The 25,637-nt window shown below is 38.8% G+C and overlaps 2 protein-coding genes across 2 annotated transcripts; one reads left to right on the forward strand and one right to left on the reverse strand.

Annotated features, from left to right (window-relative positions):
- Positions 1-333: 333 nt before the first annotated feature.
- On the reverse strand, positions 334-6,862 carry GON7 (GON7 subunit of KEOPS complex). The gene is made up of 2 exons (XM_014060280.2): positions 6,615-6,862; positions 334-2,431 (listed from the first exon to the last, which is right to left on the reverse strand). The coding sequence occupies exons 1-2, from the start codon at positions 6,805-6,807 to the stop codon at positions 2,325-2,327; spliced, it is 300 nt and encodes a 99-aa protein (XP_013915755.2). The 5' UTR covers positions 6,808-6,862; the 3' UTR covers positions 334-2,324.
- A 217-nt stretch (positions 6,863-7,079) lies between these two features.
- Positions 7,080-25,567, forward strand: UBR7 (ubiquitin protein ligase E3 component n-recognin 7). Its single transcript, XM_014060270.2, has 11 exons — positions 7,080-7,395; positions 8,943-9,076; positions 11,326-11,386; positions 12,829-12,924; positions 13,892-13,945; positions 15,463-15,568; positions 17,653-17,819; positions 18,494-18,622; positions 20,360-20,522; positions 21,941-22,002; positions 23,277-25,567. Exons 1-11 carry the CDS (start codon positions 7,189-7,191, stop codon positions 23,367-23,369), a joined length of 1,272 nt encoding a protein of 423 aa, XP_013915745.2. The 5' UTR covers positions 7,080-7,188; the 3' UTR covers positions 23,370-25,567.
- Positions 25,568-25,637: the final 70 nt, after the last annotated feature.

Consider the following 25,637-nt stretch of genomic DNA (forward strand, 5'->3'; position numbering starts at 1 on the left):
TATATTTTATTTCTGTATTATTTCTTCAAAATGCAAGAACTGCTACTCATGTTTCAGATACAAGCTGATGTTTTAATAGTACCTGAATCATTGCAAAGACAGTAAAATGCATTTTATACAAAATAACTAGAATCAAATTAAAATCCAGTCTACAGGTATCAGCAGCAATATTCTGAATATTCACTATTTCTGAGAACTCTAATCTCATAGAAATACTTGGGAAGGTTACTTGAATGCGGAAATAGGAAAACAATGGATATTCAGATAATATCTAACTAAAAATTCCATTTCTGATCACTTTGATAAATAGAAATTTGAGCACAACATGGAAAGTTCCCCATTCTGAGTTTTTAATCCTTGCAAATAACATACATTTATACATCAAAACTACTAAACTATATGTGCTACCTGACTCCCAATTTTGAGAGGTTACAAATAAAATATTAAAAACAAGAAAAATACAACAGTAGACAAAAGGAAAACATCTCCAGGTATGAACAAAAAAGTATGGCAACAGTCAAATAAAACAAATAAAAATCTGAGGCCAGAACTGTAAACCGAGTAAGCATCTAGGGGAAAAAAACCACTTTAGTTCTCATGAAGATAGTGGGGAAGTACATTCAGACTTAAGATTCATATTATTACTATATTTAAGAGCATCCACTGGGACTTGGAGTAGAAAGCTGTTTTGGTGATCAGCATAGACAGCAAAATCACCGGAGCCTTTCCAACATTTTAGGATACAGTAAAAGTTCACAATAACAAAAGCAACCCTTTTAATAGTCAAAATAGGACTGTGATGAAGGTATTATAACCACTGTTGTTGAAGGTGATAGGTTGGATAATGGGGAAAAGTCAGAGATACAAGAATATAACATTCAGACTTAAGATTCTGCTACTATAATCTTATAACAAAAGGTGCATTAGCTTGTAGAATCTTGGTTTCCAAGCCTGTGGTTTATCTTGAAGGGCTATAAGTGTCTTGGCAGTCAAATCAAACCAAACCAAACCTTTATTGTCGATGCACATGTGTACAATGGAATGAGCCTCCCTTGGTGCAGCCCCCACCCCAAAACACAGAATACATCTCAGTAACTCAATAAATAAAAGAAATCCCTAAACCCAAATAAGTAATAACTAGCACACATTCCCATATACATATATGTAACATATTACATCGGTATAAATATGTTGCACGTTGCGCTAGCCCTGCAAGTCTATCATATTAAACCTGATTGTGGTGTTATGTTGCATTCAGAAGTCGTAACAGTCCCCGGATAAAAGCTATTTTTCAGCCTATTCGTTCAGATGGCTATGCTTCTATAGCAATAGCAATAGCAGTAGACTTATATACCGCTTCATAGGCTTTTCAGGCCTCTCTAAGCGGTTTACAGAGAGTCAGCATATTGCCCCCAACAATCTGGGTCCTCATTTTACCCACCTCGGAAGGATGGAAGGCTGAGTCAACCCTGAGCCGGTGAGATTTGAACCGCTGACCTGCTGATCTAGCAGTAGCCTGCAGTGCTGCATTTAACCACTGCGCCACCTTGGCTTCTATATCTCCTGCCCGATGGTAGGAGAGTAAAGAAGTTCTGACCAGGGTATGAAGAGGATTTTCCTCTCTCTGCTAAAGCAGTGGGTCCTGGCAATTTCATTGAGTGGGGTCAGCCCATGATTTTCAGTATGTCCCAGTATGCCTACCCTCTTCCTCTGCTCTCTTTCTCTTCCACTTCTGCTCACCCACAGCCTCTAGTTTGGCTTTCCCTTTTCTAACTTGAAAGCATGATGGGATGAAGTATGCTAACCTGGCTTTCTAAGGACCTTGAGGGAAAAAAACTGGCTAAACTTGCCAATTGTAGATGTAATGCCCCTCAAATAGCTAGGATTAGCCAACGGAATTTAAGATGTGAATGTCTTTGGATGATGTGCTGGTTAGTTTGTCTCTTCTTGGCAGATTGGAGAGTAACTGAGTGCTTCCCCCTGAGGTTTTTTGGTACAGGCTGGGCTGTAAAACTCCTGGTTTTGGGGGGGGGGGGTGTAGCTGAGCCTAGCCTTCTTGGGAGGTGAGGAGGGTATTTCTGCCCCGCAGTCAGTTGCTCCAGTCAAGTATTTTCAGTGTTGCCTTTCCCAAGCAGAAAGGGTACTTTCAACTTTGCTTCCCCCCCTCCCCTCACTCATACATACAATCTTGTTGAATAATTTCAAATGACAGATACAAAACATTATTAACTACTTTAAATAGCCAAGCCTTCAATGTTTTAAAAGATAAATTTTCATAGTATAGGAATTTTAATATTTTTTTAAAAAAAGTTTTATAGTTTCCATCAGGAGTGTGGTTTTGTCCGTTTTAATGGTGGTTCATCTGAATATGCTTTGGTGTTGATATGCTTTCCTTCTTCTTCCTCATCTTCATCTCCATCTTCTTCATCATCTACAAAAATAATAATCATCACATAGACCCATTTTTTTTATTAACAAGTGCCTCCCAAAGTATCATTCTACTTGTGGATAAACCTTAAAGTTATCATTCCACTTTTGATAAATGTATTTCCATAACCGAATTCAATTTTTCTCTGCTAGATCAAAGTTCAAAATACATGTAGGCAAAAGATTATACAGAGTTGTGGTTCTATACTGTAGAAAGAATTAGATATTTCATTAGGTACAGTTAGCTGATTAGTTGTATTTTTACATTATGTTTGAATGACAATCTGATGCACTCAGCTACTTCCCCAGAATACATCCATACTAATATACAAAAGCAACGCAGGGTAACCATTCACCTAACTGAATAGTGAATTGGAATTATCAGTGTTCACCTAGTTACTTTCAGATGAGTAGGAAGTAATCACTTTGAATGTTTTTCTATATAATCTTTCAGAAAATACAGAATAAAATCTGTACTCATCTGCAGTCAGCGTCATCACAGATAGAAATTCAGCCTCGCCAATGTTTTTCTAATTCCCTTTATAGTTGGGCTAATGGGGATGATATAAAAATCACAGAGCGAGTTTTCCCAGAACTGACTTACTCTTGAAGGGCCCATCTAGACTTCTGTACACAGAAGTAAAAATTAACCATTAAAAATCTGTTAAATTCCCTGTTCCTGTTTGAACAGCACAACTGACCAGAGACATTACTGTAGTCCTCAATTTGGTTAAGAATTGACACTGACTTTTCTGACACACTCCTACTTTTGTTCATTATGTCATGGCCTTGTTCCTGTTGAGCCTTAAAAAGTAGCTGATTTTCTCTGATAATTCTGAATGGTCTTTCATGTAGATACTAACTTGATGATATTGTGCTCGTGTTTAAAAAGGCTGAAAAGGCATGGGAAAGATATTGCAGAATCAGCCCTCTGACCATAGAAGATCCTTGTGAAGATTATCAGAACATACAGTATTTACAGCAGATGAGAGAATTTCCACTTACAAAGAACAATGTGGTTTCAGAGCAAGCCGTGGCTGTGTGTGCCTGATTTTTACCATCAAGCAAGTAAACTGCTGTTATGTTTATTATTACTATATTTAAGAGCATCCACTGGGACTTGGAGTAGAAAGCTGTTTTGGTGATCAGCATAGACAGCAAAATCACCGGAGCCTTTCCAACATTTTAGGATACAGTAAAAGTTCACAATGACAAAAGCAACCCTTTTAATAGTCAAAATAGGACTGTGATGAAGGTATGTATTATAACCACTGTTGTTGAAAGTGATAGGTAGGATAATGGGGAAAAGTCAGAGATACAAGAGTATAACATGAGGCAGATAAGTTGAATTTCAAAGATGCAACGTAAGCCAATGACATGCTTTCACAGAGGAATCAGAACAGAAGGCACAGGAACTATTAGATGTCATAAACAAGAGCAGAGAGCTTGGACTACTTAAAAAGACTGACTATATCAACTCATGGCTCAAAAATTAACATGGCCTCAGTGATGTTGGATGAATTGGAAGTGATAAGTCAGCTTTTACCAATAGTGATGTCTTTGAAAAAGGAAAAACATCAGCTGAAAATTAGGTATTCAATGCAGCCATCATGCTACTCAAGCTCTATGCAGTAGAAATGCGGACATAATTTACTCAGCACCTATGGAAATTTCAGATGAAGTATTTTAGGACTATCCTGTATGATTAATAGTGGAATAGGAACATTAGATATGTCAACAGTCTGTAACTGATATGATCTGGAAATCACTCCTTTGTTGATCTGGGCACATCTGGCTGGAAAGTTAACAAAAATGTCGCAGGAAAGACCTGAAAAAGCCAAACAGAGGCTGCAGTATGGTAGTTACAGTCTAATATTAGTATGCTGCATCTACTCTGGACAGAGAGCACTGGAAGGTTATTTGCAATGACTTCTCAACCATGGCCACCACAGCTCCAGCAGCAATATCCTATAATTAACGGGGATGTCCTGCCAATGCCAGAACACATGAATGAAACACTATAAAACAGTGCTTCCAACTTCTGTCCTTTGAAAGGAATATACGGTGTTATCAAATGCTGCTGAGAGGTCTGAGGACTGAGAAAGGTGCTCATCCTGGACAAGACAAAAATCAATAACCAAAGCAACAAATACCAGTTTCAAGCAATGACCAGGCATGTATCCTAAGTGACAGTGATCTAATAAATAATTTTGATCTTTCTTTTGTATCCCACCTTTATTTTTACAAACAGTTCAAGATAGCAAATATATCCAACATATTCTTCCTATTTTTCACCACCATTACTACCATGTGAGGCAAGTTGGGCTGAAAGTGACTGGCTCAAAGTCATCTAACTGACTTTCATGGCCATAATTTCTCTATGGTGCTCTGTAAATAACCCCCATGCTCAATAAAATTCTTTAAAAAGGGCAGATTGAAAACTGAGTGAAAGTGTAAAAAAAATGAATTGGTCAAGAGCGGGTTAAGCAAAGGTGCATTACTGCTGTCTTCAAAACAGATGACATCACATCCTTTCTCAAAGATACATGACATGATTATCTCATCGCTCCTTCTGAGCATCTCACGTCAACAAAATAATCACAATCAACATTCATTCTTGGTTTTATGAATGGGCCAATCTCTGTCACTAACCTATGTATTCCTACTTTCATATTCACTCACAACTGAATGACACCAATTTATACTTTCTGACAAATGCTCTAGCCCTTTCATTCATGACTGAACCTACACCTTAATTTCTTTGCATGTACTCAGCAATTCTACTCCATAAGATCAGGCCAATTTCATTCAGCTCCATTACATGCTTCCTCTTTCTTTTAGAAGCACCAGCAGTCAACTTTTTTCTTTTCATTATGTTTTTAATGTATGGTCTTTATTTTTCACTCCTTTTACATTCCAATTTGCACTATCTTCCATAGGCCATTTGCATGATCTTTTGGGCCCCCAGTTATTTATATCCTCCATCCATGTTAGAAAGGGCTTTCAGATGACTCTCTTTGGTCTAAAGATAGAAAGATGTGGTATAGGTTAAAGGTTCCCCTCGTACATATGTGCTAGTTGTTCCTGATTCTAGGGGGCAGTGCTAATCTCAGTTGTGGCACGACAAAACCGCGCTCCACTAAAGCGCGCCCGATTAAACCGCGTCGCTGACGTCATCAGCAGGGCGACAACAGCAACCGCGGAGAAAAAAGGGTGCTTTAAATAGCGCTTTGAAAGCAAGCCGTTTCACGTTAAGGTAAGGGTTAGGTTTAGGGTTAGGTTAAGGGTTAGGTTTAGGGTTAGGTTAAGGGTTAGCGTTAGGTTAAGGGTTAGGTTTAGGGTTAGGTTTAGGGGTTAATTTTAGCTTTAGCGTTCGCAGCGTGCTTTTTTCGTCGCGCTGTGATGACGTCAGCTACGCGGTTTCGTCAAGCACGCTTTAGTCGAACGCGGTTTTGTGGTGGAACCAATCTCAGTTTCAAAGCTGAAGAGCCAGAGCTGTCTCCGTAGTCATGTGGCCAGCATGACAAAATGTCGAAGGCGCACAGAATGTTTTTACCTTCCCCACCAAAGGTGGTTTCTATTTTTCTACTTGCATTTTTTACATGCTTTCAAATTGCTAGGTTGGCAGAAGCTGGGACAAGTAACGGGTGCTCACTTCGTTACGCGCTGCTAGGGATTCAAACCGCCGAACTTTCTGATCAACAAGCTCAGCATCTTAGCCACTGAGCCACCATGTCCCTGTGGTATAAGTTACCAAGCCTTAATTCCATGCATGCTGCCAAACGCAACCTTCCCTGCTAACAATAAGGACATAATAGAAAATAGAACAGAGAATAGTAAGAATAGAATAGAAAATAGAATAGAACAGAAAATAATAAGAACAGAATAGAAGCTGGAAGGGATCTTGGGAGGTCTTCTAGTCCAGCCCCCTGTTCAAGCAGGAGAACCTCTATCATTTCAGATATGATGGTGGTCAGTTTGGGGACCTTTGGACCAGTATTCCCCAAGCACAATCCGAGCCCAATTTTACCCCTCTTCATCCTCACTCGTAGGACGCAGGATCCCGTCCTGCGTCCTCCCCTGTTTGCGAGCTGAAACAGAGCAATCCAATCTGTCCGCACAGAGGAGGAACGGCCACCATAAATAACATCAAGGGCAAAAGCCACTTTCAGAAACCAGCCCCTCACCTCCACGCTCATCTCTGTCTCCGGCGGCAGCGACGCTCTCCTGCTGCACCAGAGGGCCAAGCCGAGCGGTGACTTCCTCTCGCAGCCGAGACAAACCCGCCAGCAGGCCCCGCAGCTCTCCCGGAGGCTCACACCGAACACGCCACGCTCGTTTCAAGCCATCGCGGCCGGTTAGCTCGGCCTGCAACTCCATAGCTTGGTTCCCGGCGCCAACGAGGAACCAATCAGTTTTAGCCTATTCTCCCCCGCCCTCACCTCGACGAAAGGGGCGGCTCTTCCAGTTCTCTTCCCCTAATTCAACGCGCATGCGCCACCCAATCCCGCTCGCTTGTCTCGTTGATATGGTATGCAGAAGCGCCTCCGACCGCGCATTGTCTCCGCCTCCGTCCGCCTTTGCGATTGGCTACCGCCGTTCACGTGCAGGAGGCCCGTTTGTTCTCCCGCCGCGACTTGTTTTTCCGCTTCCGGTATACGCGGAAGCGTCGCCTGTGCGGCGGATTTGCGTTTTCCCGCCTTTTCCTCCTCCGCCTCAGGCTTTTTACGACGGAGCGAGGAAAGAAGCGACTTCAGGGAGATGGAAAAGGCGAGGGCTGATTCTGGCGCTCCAGAAGAGGATGGCGGCAACGACAGCAACACTTCCACAGGCGGCGAAGAGGGCGACAGGAACGCCGAGGAGCCTGTCGTGTCGCTAGCCGAGGTGCTGGCCGAAAGCGAGGAGCTGGAGAACGAAGCGCGCGCCGTGCTGGGCGGGAGCGACCACGAGCGCTGCAGTTACTCTCAGGTGAGAGACGAGGGCGGGCCTGGCTGAGCCCGGCTGGGTGGAAGGACTGCTTCTCCAAGCCGCTTCAGAAAGTTTCCTCAACCTCTGGCCTTCAGTTATAAAATAGAATAGAATTCTTTATTGGCCAAGTGTAATTGGACACACAAGGAATTTGTCTTTGGTCCATATGCTCTCTGTACATAAAAAGACAAGATACATTCGTCAAGAATCATAAGGTACAACACTTAATGATAGTCATAGGATACAAATATGCAATCGGGAAACAATAGCAATATAAATTGTAAGGATACAAGCAACAAAGTTACAGTCATGAAGTCGTAAGTGAGAGGAGATGGGTTTGTTTGTTGTTTGTTTATTGGATTTATATGGGTGATAAGAACAGAGAGGAGACTAATAGTAATAGTCATGCAGCCTTAGTGAATAGTATGACAGTGATGAGGGAATTATTTGTTTAGCAGAATGATGGCGTTCAGGGAAAAAACTGTTGTGTCTAGTTGTCTTGATGTGCATGTTGGACTTACTTTTTGTGTCAGACTTACTCCCCCCACCCTGCCCCCCATTCAGCTCTGTCAGATTATCGAAGATTGCCTGGACAAGTCCCTGCATATATATGGGTAGCCCTCAACTTAGAACAGTTCACTTAGTGACCGTTCACAGTTACAACGGCACTGAAAAAAGTGACATATGACCATTTTCACGCTTATGACCATTGCAGCACCCCCCATGGTCACATGATTTACATTTGGAGTCTTGACAACTGATTCACATTTATGACGGTTGCAGTGTCCTGTGATCATGGCCTTGGGACCTTCTGACAGGCAAAGTCAACGGGGAAACCAGATTCACTTTAACAGCCGTGTTACTAATTTTAACAACTGTGGTGTTTCACTTAAGTGTGCTGAGAAAAGTCGTAAAATGGGACAAACTCACTTAAATGTTTCACTAAGCAACATCAATTTTGGGCTGAATTGTGGTCGTACCTCGAGGACTATCTGTATTGCCATCGCTTATGAGAATTGCGAAATTTAGGGAGTGGTTTACCATTGCCTCTTTTTTTAGGTCAATAACTAGCCCAAAGTCACCCAGCTGGCTGGCGCTTAAGGCAAGATTAGAATTCATAGCCTTCCAATTTCTAACCTTAACACTATACAAAATTGGCTCTTTAAAGCTGACAACAACTAAGAAGATCTTGTCACTTTTTTGATCCGTAGGTTTCGATTTTTTGTATAGCTCCTTAGCAATAAGAATAGAATCAGTCTTATCTCTGTAAGATAAACAATTTCCATGGTATTATTACTTGCTGTTTATCTACTTGTGTAAATGGAAATTAGTTATAATCACTTATTCCTGGTTGAATTAGGTGTAAGGTAAATATAATGACCTATGTTTTAGGATGTGGTTACTTAAGGATTCTGTTAAACTTCCAGTAAGAATAAAACTATTTAACTTCTAGGATTCAGGTTTGTTGTCTTAAGATTTCTCTGCAAAGCAAAATCGTAACATGTACTTTCCCTAACTATTTTATTATTTTGCTCTTGTCTTTCCAGGGTGCTGTAAAGAGGCAGGCATTGTATGCCTGCAGTACATGTACACCAGCAGGTGAAGAACCAGCAGGGATTTGTTTAGCATGCAGCTATGAATGCCATGGCTCTCACAAGTTATTCGAGTTATATACAAAAAGGTAAGCCAAGAGAAAATAAATTCATTTTAGGCCAGTTTATCAGTCTTCAGCAATTTAAACTGGTTCTCGACTTATAACCATAGTTGGGACTGGAACTTTGATCACTAAGCGATGTGGTCATTATGTGAAACATTACACGACTACACTGTTTAGTGATGGCAGTTCCATTAGACCAAGTAACATTTGTTAGGCTAGGATAGTACTATGGTTAGATGAGGATCTCACACTTCTGCCCTGCAACACTCACTTCACTTCAACTCGCCTCATCATTCTCCTGTTTTGGGTGCCTCACACTCCATTTCATAGCTTTGATGCCACCATGGCCTACAAGTGACCATTGCTATCTTTCTTCTGTTGGTGGCCAGGTGCTGGGTGAAAGTACAGCCTGGGATGCATACAGTGGGGGAAGGAAGAGGTGGTGGCAGTTCCCTGGGCAAAGGTGCATGCTGTGTGGGGTGTACTGTTTGGATCAGAGGAAGGAGGAGAGACACATGCTTCAGAAAGGCACAGCAAACATTCTGCAGCTTGTGTTGCAAATGCTCCTTGAAAATGGGTCTGCAGGCTTTAGCAAGAGATAGAAGAAAACCTAGTGCTTACCCACAGGCTGTTTGTTTGCTCTTGATCCAACTTTCTTCCTCAAAAGTCGACTAAATTCAGAGGACAGGGTGAATGCTCTATCTGGGAGTCAGGCGTGCTGAATGCTTCAACCAATCAGAAGGTGAATAGTACATGATGCCAGCCAATCATGGAGAGGTGCCTGAAAACTGTCCTGTTTAAACTGGCTTGTTTATCTCTATGAGAGCAACCAGTCAGTAAGCATTTGAGTTAGGCATTGCAGAGAAGAAAACAATATATTCCCAACACAAAATTTCTGCATCAGCCCTGCATTCTCTGTTGTGTTTTGTATTTTTCTTGTTTTCCTGCTTGTAAATGTTGAGTCTTTTCTTTGCAGATATTGACTAGGAAAAATTAGTCCCCCTCACATGTGTGTGGCAAAGGCAGTGCTAGGAGCCACAAGGAAGATGGGGCACAAGCTTTTAAGCCTTGATTGAGGCATATAAAAGGACCCTAAATGTTTGGTATCCCAGCACCCACAAAAATACCTATACTGCTACATCAGTAGGCCTGGGATATCTAAGCAACCCAGTTCCTCTTCTGTGGCGTCCAGAGCCATCAGCCCTTCAGTAGCCCTAGTAATAGTAGACTGTGAGCCACAAGTATTGCCAGCCAAGGCAGTATAGCATATGCTCTGAGCCAGAATGTATGGGTGGGTTCTATTGGAACAATCTTCAGCGCATGTGGCAGGGGAAGTGCTAATGGTCATGTGGTGAGAAAGGCGTGGCTGGTTTGTGGTTCTGGGGCCCATCTGCTTCCACCATTCTGGAGGGCTTATGTTCTCAGGCACCATGCAAGAGGTCCCTTGCAACTTAGATATCCTAGTTCCCACAAAGATGCCCACATACTACCATATGCACTGGGTGCTAGGATTCGTAGACAGTGAGGCTCTTCTTGTATGCCTCAATCAAGGCTTAAAAGCCAGCAGCTGTGCCCCATCTTCCTTGTAGCCTTTGCCACATGCACAGAGGGATTCCTTTATTTTTCCTTTTTGGTATTTGCGAAGAGGGAAAAAGAAAGGATACAGAACACAGAGTGCAGGAAATACATGGTGGAGTGCAAGGCACCCAAAAGGGCAGAGATGGAGGAAAAATAAGTGGGAGTGAATTTTGATCATGTGGCCTTGGGGATGCTGCAACAAATGGTTGTTAATCGACGATTCTCTAACTCAATAGAATACAATTGCTTTTTTAAACAGAAGACAAAACATACCTTTGTGACACTTTATTAGAAAGAGATTTATTGGACTCAAAATATTATTACATCAGAGTATTTTAAAAGTGATATGCTTGAGTAAATAAATTTAATTTTCAAGTGCCTAATTTCAAGCTAGGGAAGAGTAGACTACACTTCACTACAAAATATAACCACAATATATAGTTCTCTGGGTTAAAGAGTTGTTTTGAAAACTTTATGATGTATTTAGGACTATAACTGAAATTAGTTTTGTAAATACTTATATAAACACTTATTTTGGTTTGAAAAAAATGGACTGAATATAATTTGATAATTATAATTTAATAATTTTTGAAGATGTTTTCCATCCCATATGAATATAGTTTGTAAATGGCTTGCTTTAAGTGTAGGAAGGTCATGACACAAGCATCTTTCAGAATTTTCCCTTTCCTCCCCAGAAACTTTCGCTGTGATTGTGGAAACAGCAAGTTCAAAAATCTGAAATGCAAACTACACCCTGTAAGTATAAATATTAAGTTTACATTTGAGAGAAAAGTGGTAGCTAAAATTATTTATCTGGTTTCAATTTGAAATTATGAAAAGTTTTGTGTAATGAAAGTCCAGTTGGAGGCTGCAAGAGAAATCTAAGCAGCTGGAATTACTGCCAAAACAAGAGCATAGAGATGACCTTTTCATAGTCCCTCATGCTTTACTCACTTCGCAAATAGACTATACATGGGACTGCCCTTGAAGCTACAGTTAGTCTAGAATGCAGCAAATGAGTAATTATGTGCAGGCTTTATTCATTCATACAACAGCCACTTCAAGATCTGCACTGCTTGTCACTTGATTTCTGGGACTTGGGATATCTTACTCCCTTAATCTCTGCTGGCCCACTTAAAACAGGAAAAAATGGGCTCCTTCCAGATTCCCTCTTTCAAAAAATCTATAGGATTCTCAGAAGCAGACTTTTTTTCTTTCTCTCTGGAATAGATCCTCTAGAGAATTGCCTTGCCTTATGTCAGAGTGTGCACATGTCTGTCACGTGTATCAACCCAGGAGTAAGTACAGTCAACAGTGGTTTGTATCAAATAGTGGTTTTTAATCTACAATACGAATATAGGAATACTATACATACACATGCTACAAGCAGTATCTAAACACACAGCAATTACAGCAGGGAAAAACGCAATGAATCAACCAACACTCCAGCAGGACCACCTCTTATTACACAGGCTCTTAAAGGGATAACAACCAAAGACCCTGCTGACTCATTCCCCTCATTGCATCAACTGGTCAGCTCTTAAATTATTACCATGACACCTTATATTACTGGAAGTCAATAGAATCCTGGTTATTTCAACAGGCCTTTAGGGGGAGTTGGTTTCAGGATTCTTCCTACGTAATAGTATAAATTATATGGGTTTATGAGTCAACTGCATAGGAATAATTCCTTATGTAATATTTATTGTTTGGCCCCCTGCTTTGTTGCTTAAACATGTTAATGTGTGGTAGAATTGTAAGCTATTCAATCAAATGACAATTTCAGCAGTATATCAGCCTAGTAAAATAGCAAATGAAAGCAAATTCAAAAAGTTGCTGCATGTTCTTCTTAATACATATTACAGTTGACTTTGGGCCAGTCATCTCTCTCAGCCCAACCCATCTCAGGGTTATTATTGTGGAGAAAATAAGAAGAGGAAAGTATGTTGTATATATTCTCCACCTTGAGTTAGTTATAAAAATAGTAAAGGTAGGAGCGCCTGCTAACTTTAGTTGGAAGATCTAATTTTATTTTATACAGTATTCGAATCTGACTTCATCAAGGACAGTTGATAAGCATTATTGCCTTTTTCTGTGATTATTGAAGTAGGATGCACAGACTAAATAAAGTGCTTTTTATATAATTTCTTTTTAATTTATCTTCTATTTAAAGTATTGTCTTGCTTTTTTTTTTTAAGGAAAAGGCAACAGTGAATCCAGGAAATAAATATAATGATAATTTCTATGGATTATATTGTATTTGTAAAAGACCTTACCCAGACCCTGATGATGAGGTAAATTATATTGTAGTGATATATAAAAGATGCAAATGCAGTTCATAAAATGTAATAAATTTATCACCTTTTCTTTTTTCAAGTGAAAAACCAGGAATTTTTCATGTACAATTGAAAAATAAAAGAAGACCACTATTGTTTTATGCTTTGGATATTAGAAATAAGTCATTCTTAGACAAATTAGATCCAGGAGGCTATCTTATCTTTAAATATACTTCCTGTTCTGAGCCTTTAATAAAAAAAAGAGATATTATCTCTCAGAAATTTTATTTTCATTAAATTGATCACGCAGTAGTTTGAATATCTGTTATGTGTACTTTGTCCCAGGAATATTGAATAAGCTACATGTGATATAGAAATGTATATCTTTTTCCCAATGTGTATAACTCTGAAAAATTATTTTAAAAATTTAGAGCTGTTCTAAATACATTTCAGAACAATGTAAATGCAAGTATCTACAAGGTTAGAAAGAAATAGTCATTAGAGATTTTTTGTTTGGTGAGTTGGGCTTACTGCTCATTCACTTTTTCAGTGTTCAAAGTTAAAAGTGGAATGAATATTGTTCAATGACATGAAACTTTAATGACATGAAACTTTAAACAAACCCTTTTGAACTGGATGTAGCAATGTGTTGACAGTATAGATCAAGGGGTCCCAATCTTTTCTATGCCCCATACCTCTAGAATGCTTCTGGTATATTCTCACACCCCTTAAAAATAATTATATGCATATAACTATACATATACACTATAATTTTGAAACTTCTAAACCCATGTTTTCACACCCTGGAATATCGTCTCTTATCCCCAGTTGGGAACCCCTGGTATAGATAATTATATATGAGAATGCCAACTCAAGCTAAACAGATAGTAGCAGTACATGTTCTCTGTAATTTCAAAGACCCCTTTCTGAAGAGTTGAAGTGATAGTATATTTTGTAATATAGTACTATATGACTCTATCTTTAGATTCCAGATGAAATGATCCAGTGCATAGTTTGTGAAGATTGGTTTCATGGAAGGGTAAGTAAATGTAACTTGCAAAAACAGCTTTTTATTACAGCCAAATCTTTCAGAGAATAGTTGCATCGATCCTTAAATAAGTGAATTCAGAATTTCAAACCCATAAAAGGTGTCCTTATATTTGCGTTAAAAACAATTTTGGTGCTGAAATTATGTTTGAGAAACATTTTAATACTGTGTTTCCCCGAAAACAAGTCAGGTCTTATTTTCTTTTGTCCCAGAAATATGGCCTTGGGCTTATATAGGGGGAGGGCTTATTATTTTCTGGGGCAGATGAGAAGCGAGGCGCTCCTTTTACCTTTCCACTTCTGTTGCATTCCTCGCCATTGTGTTCTGGGAAGCCACTGGTAAAAAAAAACCCTTCTCACAAGTTCAATCGACTTCAATTCTTGAAGTCGCAAGAAGGTTTTTTTTTTACCAGGGGCTTCCCTGGACACAATGGCAAGGAACGCAACGGACCTGGAAAGGTAAGAGGCGTGCCTCGTGGCCCAACACCGCCCACCTCGCCCAATGATAAAGGCAGCCTGCCTGGTTCCCTTCCCCACCGTCCCTTTAGCCAGGGGTGGCAGGTTGTGGGGGGAGAAGTGAGGTGCGCCTCTTACCTTTCCAGGTCCGTTGAGTTCCTCGCACTTTCGTCCAATGAATCCCCTTGTAAAAAAAAACCTCGAGTTCAGCTCGCGAGGTTTTTTTACAAGGGGCTTCAATGGACGAAAGGGCGAGGAACGCAGTGGAGCTGTCAGTCTCTGGTAGCGCTAGGACACGCGTGTCACTTCTCCCCCACCCACCTGCCACTCCTCGCTAAAGGGACGGCGGGGAAGGAAACCAGGCAGGCTGCTTTTACCATTGGGGCGAAGTGGGCAGTGTTGGGCCACGAGGTGTACCTCTTACCTTTCCAGGTCCGTTGCGTTCCTTGCCCTTTCATCCAGTGGAGCCTCTTGTAAAAAAAACCTTGCGAGCTGAACTCATGAGGTTGCACGAGAAAGAACAGATGGGAGGGGGTGATCACATTGCTGACCTGCTGCTCTTTTTGCGGTGGGCTCTTTTTGCGCAGAAGGGAAGGGTAGGGGGGTGGAAGCACTTTGCCTGCTGCTGTTTTTGCGGCGGGCCCTCTTTTTGCCCCACAAGCTGTACCAGTAGGTGATACAGTGGTAATGGCAGGGACCGTTTGTGCATGCACTTAAATAGTTGGGGATGGGCTTATTTTCGGGGGAGGGCTTATTATGACGCATGCTTTGAAAAGCCCGATTGGGCTTATTAGCAGGGCATGTCTTATTTTCGGGGAAACACGGTAATATGAACTACAGTCTTTTCAAAGAATGATAACTTTGAAAATAAAGCTAATCTTTCAGCAAGTGTCTATAGTTCGTGCCATATACACTGCATAGGTAAGACTATAGAAATTCATGAGGAAAAACATGAACTCTAATTCTGTGATTCATTGTTCTAATTTTAATGAAGAGTCCTGCTGTTTGTCAGTAATACACAATCATTCTGCATTTCCATTTGCTTTTCCCCAGCATCTTGGTGTTGTCCCTCCAGATAGTGGGGATTTTCATGAAATGGTATGTCAGTCTTGCATGGATCACTGCCCTTTCTTGTGGGCATATGCCTCGCGGTTAGCAGGTAAGGAAAAATAAAAGTTGTTGTTGAGCTAATGTTTAATCCTGACCAAGTATCACGATTCAGTGAAATTGAAGCTTTTTAATTAGATGCATTAATTTAATTGGCATGAGTGAAATATGTATTCATCTTGTTGTATTTTATTAATTTAATGCATTGCTTGGGATTAAATATCAAGTTTTTTATGATATGCAATCTAAAATTTTAATACTAAACATGCCTGCATGGAAAAGAATTCTGTCCTGAAAGTTAAATCTGACCTATTGTTATTATTTAGCTGCTTACTGAGGGTTGAAATGCGGCAAATTCCAAGAAACTGTATTCAGCTGGCAAATATTTTGCTTAAACTCTACTTTATATTCTGTAAAAAAAAATTTTTTAAAATTTTTAGTTTATGGTTAGGGAGAAACAATCTTGTAAGAAGTATTCTTATCTAATGGTATCTACAGTCATATGAAAAAGAAAGTGCACCCTCTGAGTTCTATGGTTACATATCAGGTCATAGTAAAAATCATCTGCCCTTAGCAGTTCTTAAAAGTAGGTAAATACAACCTCAGATGAACAATAACACATTGTATGTTACATCATGTCATTTGTTTCACAAAGAGAAAGCCAAAATGCAGACGCCATGTGTAAAACACTAAGTATGCCATACAATTCAACAGCTTAGTTAGCTGTAGCAGCAATAACTTGAAGTAATTGTTTTCTGAATGTGTACTTTCTTTTTCACATGACTGTATGTGAGTACATTTCTTACTTGAGCAACGTTTGTGTAACTCATGATTGGATTATTGGAAGAAAATAAAGATAAGCATTTGTGCTTCTCTAGTGTGGTCCAGCCATGGTGATCTGTGTATAAAATATGTGCAGATAGTCCCCAGTCTTTATAATTCAGCAAAATATATATATTACTTAAGGGTTAGGGTTAGGAATACTTTTTTCCAAGGCCCTGTGATGTTAGATCACAGCTGTGATAGATTTTACTGATTTCTGATGGTTCTGAATATAGTCACCTAGTATCATGTTGTAAAATATTAGGTATAGGCTTATTAAATGATACATTTTAATTTTTATTCAAAAATTACATTTAAAGTTAATTAGCTGTGTTTTGACAATTTTGATGTTAGAATTTGATGTTAGAATTGCAGGAGAACGACTTGGAAAGTTAGCTTAAATATTATGCCTGCATAAAACACTAGAAGGTGAAGAGGTGAGGTAGTTGTCCAATACAGTAGCTTAATTGTCATTGGGGGGGGGGATTATATTCTATTGAGAAATTGGACACTATTATTAAAATAAAAGCATGAAAAAATCAGATGCAATTTAACGAAACACCAGTTTCATTATTTTTTCAAAATGTCAGTGACGATAATACGGATACTTGAGGACATAGCATTGAACTAATGCTATATATATATTTATATGGAATATAAAATTTTATATAACTAAATTTGTCCTGCCACCATGACATACTTTTCTTACTTGTAACTTTCACAGACAATTTTTTCACAAAAGCATTGAAATTCTGTGTATTTTCTCTATTAGGAGCAGGGCATAAAATATAGCAATACTGAAAAGTTTGTGAACTCTCTTGATTTTTTAATATTTTTGCATAAATATAACCAAAATAATATAAATTTAACCAATGTGAAAGTTATTGCTGCAGTTGATATGGATTGTGTTGCACAAGTCCTAATGCTAGATAAGGGGGACCCAATAAAACAAGTTCTAGTTCATTGATTTATTGAGAAAAATGATCAAAAACTACATTTGGATATTCAAATATTTGGATATACAATATTGAAAATTCAAAAGATTTTGCAAACTTTTATACATCTCTGTATGTTCAGTAGCCTACACTTCATTAAAAGTTATGGATTATTATTTGTAATTGCAATAATTTTATTAAAATATCTTTTTGGAGATAGAATATAAATGATCATGTTTTGTGACATGTTTCCTTTTTAGCAAGATTAGTTTGATTGTTTACATTGATATTTAATTATGTAAAATTATTTTAGCTAATTGAGGTAGAAATAGCATTTACCATACTCATTCTAAAAGGTCTAGGTGTCTATTTCTTGTAGTTCCAACTGTGACCAAAGTTATTGCTGCAGCTGATGATGGAACTGTGTTGAATGTTGAAGAAACTGAAGTAATCAAAAATGAAAACAGTGTAGATCAAATGAAGACTGAGGATAAAATAATACAAATTAATGAACCGTCTACCAGTTCTGGCAATAAATGTTCAGTGGTAAGACCTGTGTTTCTTGTTTTACACCATATTATTAAAAGCTATAATTCTGGGCTCATGATATTCCTGGCTACATCATTGCCATAATATGTATTGAGTCATGTAGCCTACTCTAATTTATGAGAGTTTGTTGTAGTAGTTAAGGCCCTGGACTAGAAACCGAGAGATCATGAATTCTAATCGTGCCTTAGGCATGAAGCCAGCTGAGTGACTTTGGGCCAGTCTTTCAGCCCTAGGAAGCAGGCAGTGGCAAATGACTGCTGGAAATCTTGCCAAGGAAACTGCAAGGACTAATTCAGTCAGTTACCAAGAGGCAAGACTGACTTGAAGGCATCCGCCACCCCCCAAAAGTAATTTTTAGAAACCCGTGATGCTGCCTGCAGAAGAATAGAATTATAGCATTTAGGTTTATAAATCTCACCCCATACATTATTATCTTTTTTTTCATGATTTTAACTCAAAACTATGAGAAGGTTTCTGTTAAGCGTAGTTAGCTGAATACATTTACAAACTCTTCTGATGTGGAATATGCCTTTCTGAAATTAGTTATATCAATGTGAAAGTGAAGAACTGCATACTACTATACTGTAAACAGTAAATCTGGAGGACTAAGCAAAATGGAATGAGCAAAGAATAAGGAAACTAAATAACATTGGTAACATATTTTATTGCAGCCAGTTAAGAAGGAAATACCAGTGTGCAAGCTGCAAGAACTTCAAGCCAAGCAGAACCTGAAGCAAAATACATCCACCTTCTGGCCACACAACTGGAGAAGCAAATTGTGCACCTGCAAAGAATGTGTGGTATGCATTTTTAAATTGCCCTATCTGTTGTGGCCCAGCAGGATCCAGTTGAGCTGCTGATGGACTTGGATAGCGAGGAACCATATGAGTTTGCCATGGAAGATGTGGAGGACCCTGGGCAGGGTTCAGGCTCAGAGCAGGGACCAGAAAGGCTGGTTGGCCACCAGGAGGCGCCTGAGGCATGGAGCATTGGGGAGATCAAAGGCAGTTTGTCCCTGATGCTAGATTACGAAGGGCTGAGAAACGGAAGTAGCAACTCCGCAGGCTGTCTCATAGACGATAATTATGCACAGGTGGTTGTGCCTGGGCCCCTCCCAAGAGGGTTTATAAGTGAGGCGTTGGGAGGGGACATTTACAGGAAACAACCGTTCGAACTAGTATTGAAGAAATCTGTATTCTAGCCGTGTCTTGTGGAATTATCTGTGTTGCTTTCTTGGAGCTTCTGGCTTGCTGCCAACCTATCATCTTGAACATGAGTTTGCCTGGGCCTTCAGCCAAAGGATTTGTTATCGCATTCATTAAATAGTGGCAAACAGCCAAGCCCGTGTTTTGGTTTAATCACAGGCCGGGGGTGGTGGTGCCAGAACACCTATCTATGTGTTCTAGAAGAATCTATAGTTCCTTTCTGAAACAATTGCACGTTGCTGTGTTGATGTAGTTGAATTTATTTTTTCAACACTTAAATAACAATAACACTTAGACTTATATACCATTTCACAGTGCTTACAGCACTCTCTAAGCACTCTCTGAGCTAGCATATTGCTTCCAACAATCTGGGTCCTCATTTTACCGATCTCTGAAGAATGTAGGGCTGAGTCAACCTTGAGCTGGTGAGAATCGAACTACTGGCAGGTGGCAGAAATAGCCTGAAATACATCATTGTAACCACTGTGCTATCACATCTCCTGGTGGGACTGCTCTTTCATTTTTTCCCCTAGGGGAGCTGTTTCTACTTTAGAAGGAGAGGCTATGTTTATAATTTTATGTCTACCATTTTTAAAAGATTTTTTTAAATGCCACCTTTATTTTTTATAAATAACTCAAAGTGGCAAACATACCTAATCCTCTTTCTTCCTCCTATTTTCCCTGCAAGAACAAACCTGTGGGCTGGGCTGGGCTTGAGAGAGAGTGACTGTTCCAAGTCACCCAGCTAGCTTTTATGCCTAAACTAGAACTCACTATCCTGTTTTCTAGGTCAGCACCTTAACACTAGATCAAACTGGCTCTCAGTTCATCTTAAATTCATTGTCTTCTTTTTTGGAAGATAAAAAAAAACTGGCAGCAAAAATTGAGACAATGTAAAATATTTTACACTCCGTAGGGTATTTCTTTATAATTAATATATTAGAAAAATATGAGTGTTTGCGTTTTGTACTGTTATTTGAAAATCTACAGAGAGATTTGTCCCTATAAAATTTTATGAAAAAGCGGGGGGGGGGGGGAAATATTGTGTGTAGGGATTTTTGACAATTCATACCTTTATTGTAGAGCCACAATTGTATGTTTCTCCATTCATAAGCTTGGAGTTGTTTTGAATTGCTTAGGTTCCTTTGTCACAAAGCTATTTTCTTCCCATCTCACTTCATTTTTACACTATTTTAAAAGATATTTATATGCTCTCGTGTGCAATTACTACTTTTTAAAGAAATGAATTTGAAAGTAGTTTGCTTCTATTTTGGATTCATAAAATATTTTATAGATACACATGTACAGTGAAAATAATTTCTTACTCTTCAGAAAATGTATTCTGATATGGGAGTCCCATTCCTAACAGATGAATGTGATACTGTCTTGGCTTATGAAAATAAAGGGACAAATGACCAAGAAGCAGATAGAAGAGATCCTCTAATGGACACACTTAACAGTATGAACAGAGTACAGCAGGTAGAACTCATCTGTGGTAAGTAATTAAAATAAAAGAGAAGTACCGTAGTTTTTGGAATATAGGACGCACCAGAGTATAGGACACAGCAAGTTTCTGAAGAGGAAGCTAAAAAAAAAGTTTTGGCACTCTGCAAACCTCCAAAAAATGGCCCGTTTTTTGCAAAACAGGTCCTGTTTTTTTTTTCCAAAAAGGGCATGAATAGCCCTTAGGTGGTTTGTAGACGGGGGGTGGGAGGGGGGAGCAAAAACAAGCAAAAAAATGGCCCGTTTTTTGTCACAAAAAGGGCATGGATAGCCTTTAGGAAGCTTACAGAATGCTGCTGGGGGGGGGGGGGGCAAAAAACAGGCCGTTTTTCGCTCATTTCTGCCTTCCCCAACCCCCAGGAGCTTTCTGACAGCCTCCTACAAGCTAAGCACGGCAGAGTTTCAGGGGGCAAAAAATGTTGTATTCAGTGTATAAGACGCACCTAGATTTTCAGCCTCTTTTTTGAGTGAAAAAAGTGTGTCTTATACTCTGAAAAATATGGTAGTCTGAAAAGCATCTCACTTTTTGTATGAAAATAGAATTGGGAGAGAGGGCTTTTTCAATTGATGCCCTAAAACATTTTTATTAATTTGGAGGCTGGAAAAAATCAGCCCACAAAAATCTCATACAGTATTGTTTATAATAGTTAACTAAGTTAGAATGTTGGCTTAGATTTATTGAGTCAGAAGAAAATTCCATTGACTTTACTGAGTCTTTCGCTTGAGTAAGAATTTATAGGATTGTCCCTGTAGGATACTGTCAGCAGCAATCTATCATAAATGTCTAAATTAGATAAGCTTAAGTCCTTGAGCAATAAGGAGTATGGATATTTTTAAATTATTTATAAACCAATAACCTGGTCTTATATTTTGACACATATAATATATATGTGGCACATATAATATAATATATTTTAAATATAAAAAATATAGGGAGATAGAGGGGCAGTATAAAATAGCTCAGTGGCTAAGATGCTGAGCTTGTCGATCAGAATGTCGGCAGTTCAGTGGTTTGAATCCCTAGGACCACAACAGAGTGAGCTCCCGTTACTTGTCCCATCTTCTGCCAACCTAGCAGTTTGAAAGCATATAAAAATGCAAGTAGAAAAATAGGAACCACCTTTGATGGGAAGGTAACAGCGTTCCATGCGCCTTCGGTGTTTAGTCATACCAGCCACATGACTATAGAGACATCTTCAGCTGGCTCTTCAGCTTTGAAACAGAGATGAGCACCACCCCCTAGAGTCGGGAATGACTAGCACATATGTGCGAGGGGAACCTTTACCTTTACCTATAAATGTAGTATAGTTTAAGCAGTACTGGGGGGGAAGCTGATTGACAAGCTGCAAAGGATAAAAAAACCTAATATAAATACACGGCTACAATAAAATCATTTTTTATTTGGTTCAGAGTACAATGATTTGAAAACAGAATTGACAGACTATTTGAGAAGATTTGCAAATGAAGGAACAGTAAGTATATACCATCTGACACTATTATGAAAATATTATTTGAATAATTTAAAAATAAAGCATAAATAAAGTACCTGTGCCACTTTGACAAGACTGCATATGGATTTTCAGTTGTATAAGATAGATAACACCATTAGGGCCGTTTTTCATACTGACATCCCCATATAATTTATATTAATACTGATCACCTGGAACATGCGAGTCTTAAGCTTTTTAAATAAACTGTTTCTCCAGCGCTTTCCCCACTTTTCCTCCTTAAGAGCCAAGCAGGGATGTACTACCAGTAATCTAGAGCATGGATAAGATGTATCCCAGGGTAGGCAAAAAGATTAAATTTCCAACTCAATAACTTCAATAAAGATTTCTATAGGGAAAAATAAAAAATGGTCACTTGCTAATTAAAATAATACAGAAACATAGTTTCTTAAAGAGTAATTCCATAACTCCACAGCACCTTCTGGTCTTCACTCTCTGCCAACTGCTTGAAGCCAAAGTTTATTGAGCAGTTCCAGGACCTTGGAGTAGCTTCCAAGGTGGGAAATTCAAGCTGACCAATCAGATTTTAGATGACCATGACCAAATTGCCCAGTTTTAGTAATTTTCTACAATATAATGTTTGGAATAATGCTGTTACTAATCAGATTGATGATAGTTTGGTCTGAATATGCCTAGCTGTTTCCTTTGTTAAAGCTGTGGTCTGAAAATGGGGAAGATAAGCTTGAACTTCTCTCAACTAGCCATAGATAATTATGAAAGTATACAACAGGGGTCCTCAAACTACAGCTTATGAGCCATATACGGCCCACCGAAGCCATTACTCCAACCCTCACAGGACCACGAGGCTGCCCTTCCCACATTGCCCTGCCCACACTTCGGCCCCCACACTTCGGCCAAGTGCAGGACTTACCTTCACAAGCCCCACAGGCTGGAACTGGAAGGTAAGATCAACATTTTTGGCCTGCAGAATGCTTCCGGAGGCGGAGGAAGTGAAAAATAGGGCGGAAAAACGTCAGCACGCCCTGTTTTTCACCTCCTCCACCTCCAGACGATGAGTGAGTACTGGAAGTTTGACAAGTTTCTCCATCCCTATGATTCTTCTAGGGCTTTAAAATTTTGGTATCACACATGTGAATATTTATTATTTTGGTTAGATTGGTGCATTTGACTAAACTGCATTCTTAAACATCTAAATATAATTATGCAAAGATCAGTGAAATGTTTTATAATTCAACATAGATACTACCATCCTGTTTTTGTTTTCTTTTTGTTAACAGGTTGTTAAACGAGAGGACATTCAGCAATTTTTTGAAGAATTTCAGTCCCGAAAGAGGAGGAGGGTAGATCAGATGCAGTACTACTGCAGCTAGACTAGATTGGAAGTCTTAAGAGACTACATCTACAGCTGTCTCTGCTAAATTCTGGGGTTTCTGTCCCAATTTAAATCTAGCTTCTTGTTCATCTTGATTTGTATCCTAGAAGGCTGAGTTTATTATTTGCAGCCGCATACATACACCAATTTTCTAGTAGCTATGCTGAGAAGTGAAATGATCATGGATTCACTTGTGTCAAAGGAAGGGCTGGTTAGTTTTCAGAAGATACCTACTTAGAAACTATACTGATTGCCTCTGAAGATAATATGGGTGACAACAATCTTTTGTATGACTTAAAAGAAAAACCTAGATAAAGGTCTTAATGAATTAGCATTCAGGTTCAGGGTCAAGGTACTTGTTTCTTAAAGACTTATTTAAATACAAGATTTCATATCCGCTTGGTTTTAGGACATTCATTATGTTATATTCTGCTAGTTGTTGCTGTTAAAAAGCCAATTTGGATCTTTATATGGCTTGCTGAATTTAGTTGAAGTACAACTTTTAGCTAAAATTAGACATTCATTATTGTTGAATGAACATGACTGAGGCCAGTGTGTGTATTATAAACAGCTGTTAACTGGTAGGCAATGATAGTGCAGAGGTTTAGTGATATTACCAATACGTTTTAATTGATTGCCAGCACAGAATGTATAAATTGGTTTTTGGTCATAATTATCAGGTTAATCTATTGACTTTTTAAGACTGACATAATGTAATTGCAACTGAAACTGACATAATGTAATTGCAAATGTTTGGAAGAGCAGCCTACAAAGCTATTTACCAAACTGTAAAATATGGCTGTGATCTTTTGTAATTATGTTAGAGAATACAAATCCTTAATACTGAAAAGAATGTTTAAAACATCATCTAAGAACATCTATTTTTTATTGGTTATATTTAACACCTAACTACTAGAAATTCACAGCAATCATGCTGTATTACCAATACTTCAATAAAATGGTATTTTAATTTAAAAGTTGATGAGTGTTGTAAAGGCTAGTTCTAAACATTTAAACCTGAAAGCACATTATGCATTTACTCATCTAGTAGGATGTCCATTCCCCCCACCTCCATTCCCCCATCACAGAAAATGTTGGCTGTTCATGGGCTATGATTTTTCTCCTTATATTTTAAATTAATTAAGAGTCACTGCTATAGCCATAAGATGTGGTTCTCTTGAGTGCTGTGTGGCTTTATATTGCTGTTAGAATGGTATGAAAAATAACCAACAGTGCATTAGAAATAATAAGCAATTGTCTTACATAATTAGATAATTTTTTTAAAGAATGAATGATGCAGTTTGGTAAGTATGCATTGAAGAAGCGTTAGCAGGCAGTGTGTTTCAATTTCAGCAATGTTTGTTGACATAAGGAGAGCCCCCCAAATATTGCCAAGCTGAAATTTGCTACGTGTTTTTACTCCTGACAAATATAATAGGACAGAAGGAAATGAAAATCTATCCCTGCTGGAGAGCAATACCAAACAGAAATTACCCCAATAAACTTGAAGTATAACTGGTTTAGGATGTTAAAGTGCCAAATGATTGTCTTTTCTATTCTAACCAGCAAGGAATCTGAAAGTCTACATAAATCAACTGTTAGATCCAAGCAAACTAATATAATTCAATTAATTGATCAATTACAGATTTATTATAACCAATTGATGTTCAATAAATCTGTAATTGATCAATTTAATTAGGTAATTACCTTTCTAAAGAACAGATAACCTATATCAGCACATGCAAAAAATTTCACGCAAAGTATGAAGCTCTAAATCCTGGATAGGCTAATTTGTTATGTCATCCTTTCTTGAGGTGAAGTATAATCAGTGGTGACATAATAGTAGGATAATTCATAGAAAGGAAAATGCTTTGTTCCAAACCATCACATTCCAGAAATTCTGCTAAGCCATTGAGATCAGCTATAGTTGATCAGGGACAAAAGCCTCAGTAATGTATGAATTTGCACTAAAACAAAATCTAAATTTGCGGCAAGAGTTTTATGAATATACTGAAAAAGTTAGATTGTCACCTTACCTATATTCTGTGATACACCTACCTCCGTAACCTTCCCAATGATTTGAGAAGACATGCTGGGATCTTTGTCACAGTCTGCTTTTTCTTTTCCTTGCTTCTACCTTTAATGTTCATTATATAGCACTTGAATTGTTTCAAATAAAGATATTGCCTACTGTAATTCAGAGTTTTATTTGTACTTTTAAAGCATGCAGGTCGTGAATATTATCTCAGTGTAGTTGGCCCATTCA

Source organism: Thamnophis sirtalis, unplaced genomic scaffold (assembly GCF_051295495.1).
Source record: "Thamnophis sirtalis isolate CommonGarterSnake01/CBP01778 unplaced genomic scaffold, rThaSir2_p1.2 scaffold_1, whole genome shotgun sequence".
Classification (NCBI taxonomy): domain Eukaryota; kingdom Metazoa; phylum Chordata; class Lepidosauria; order Squamata; family Natricidae; genus Thamnophis; species Thamnophis sirtalis.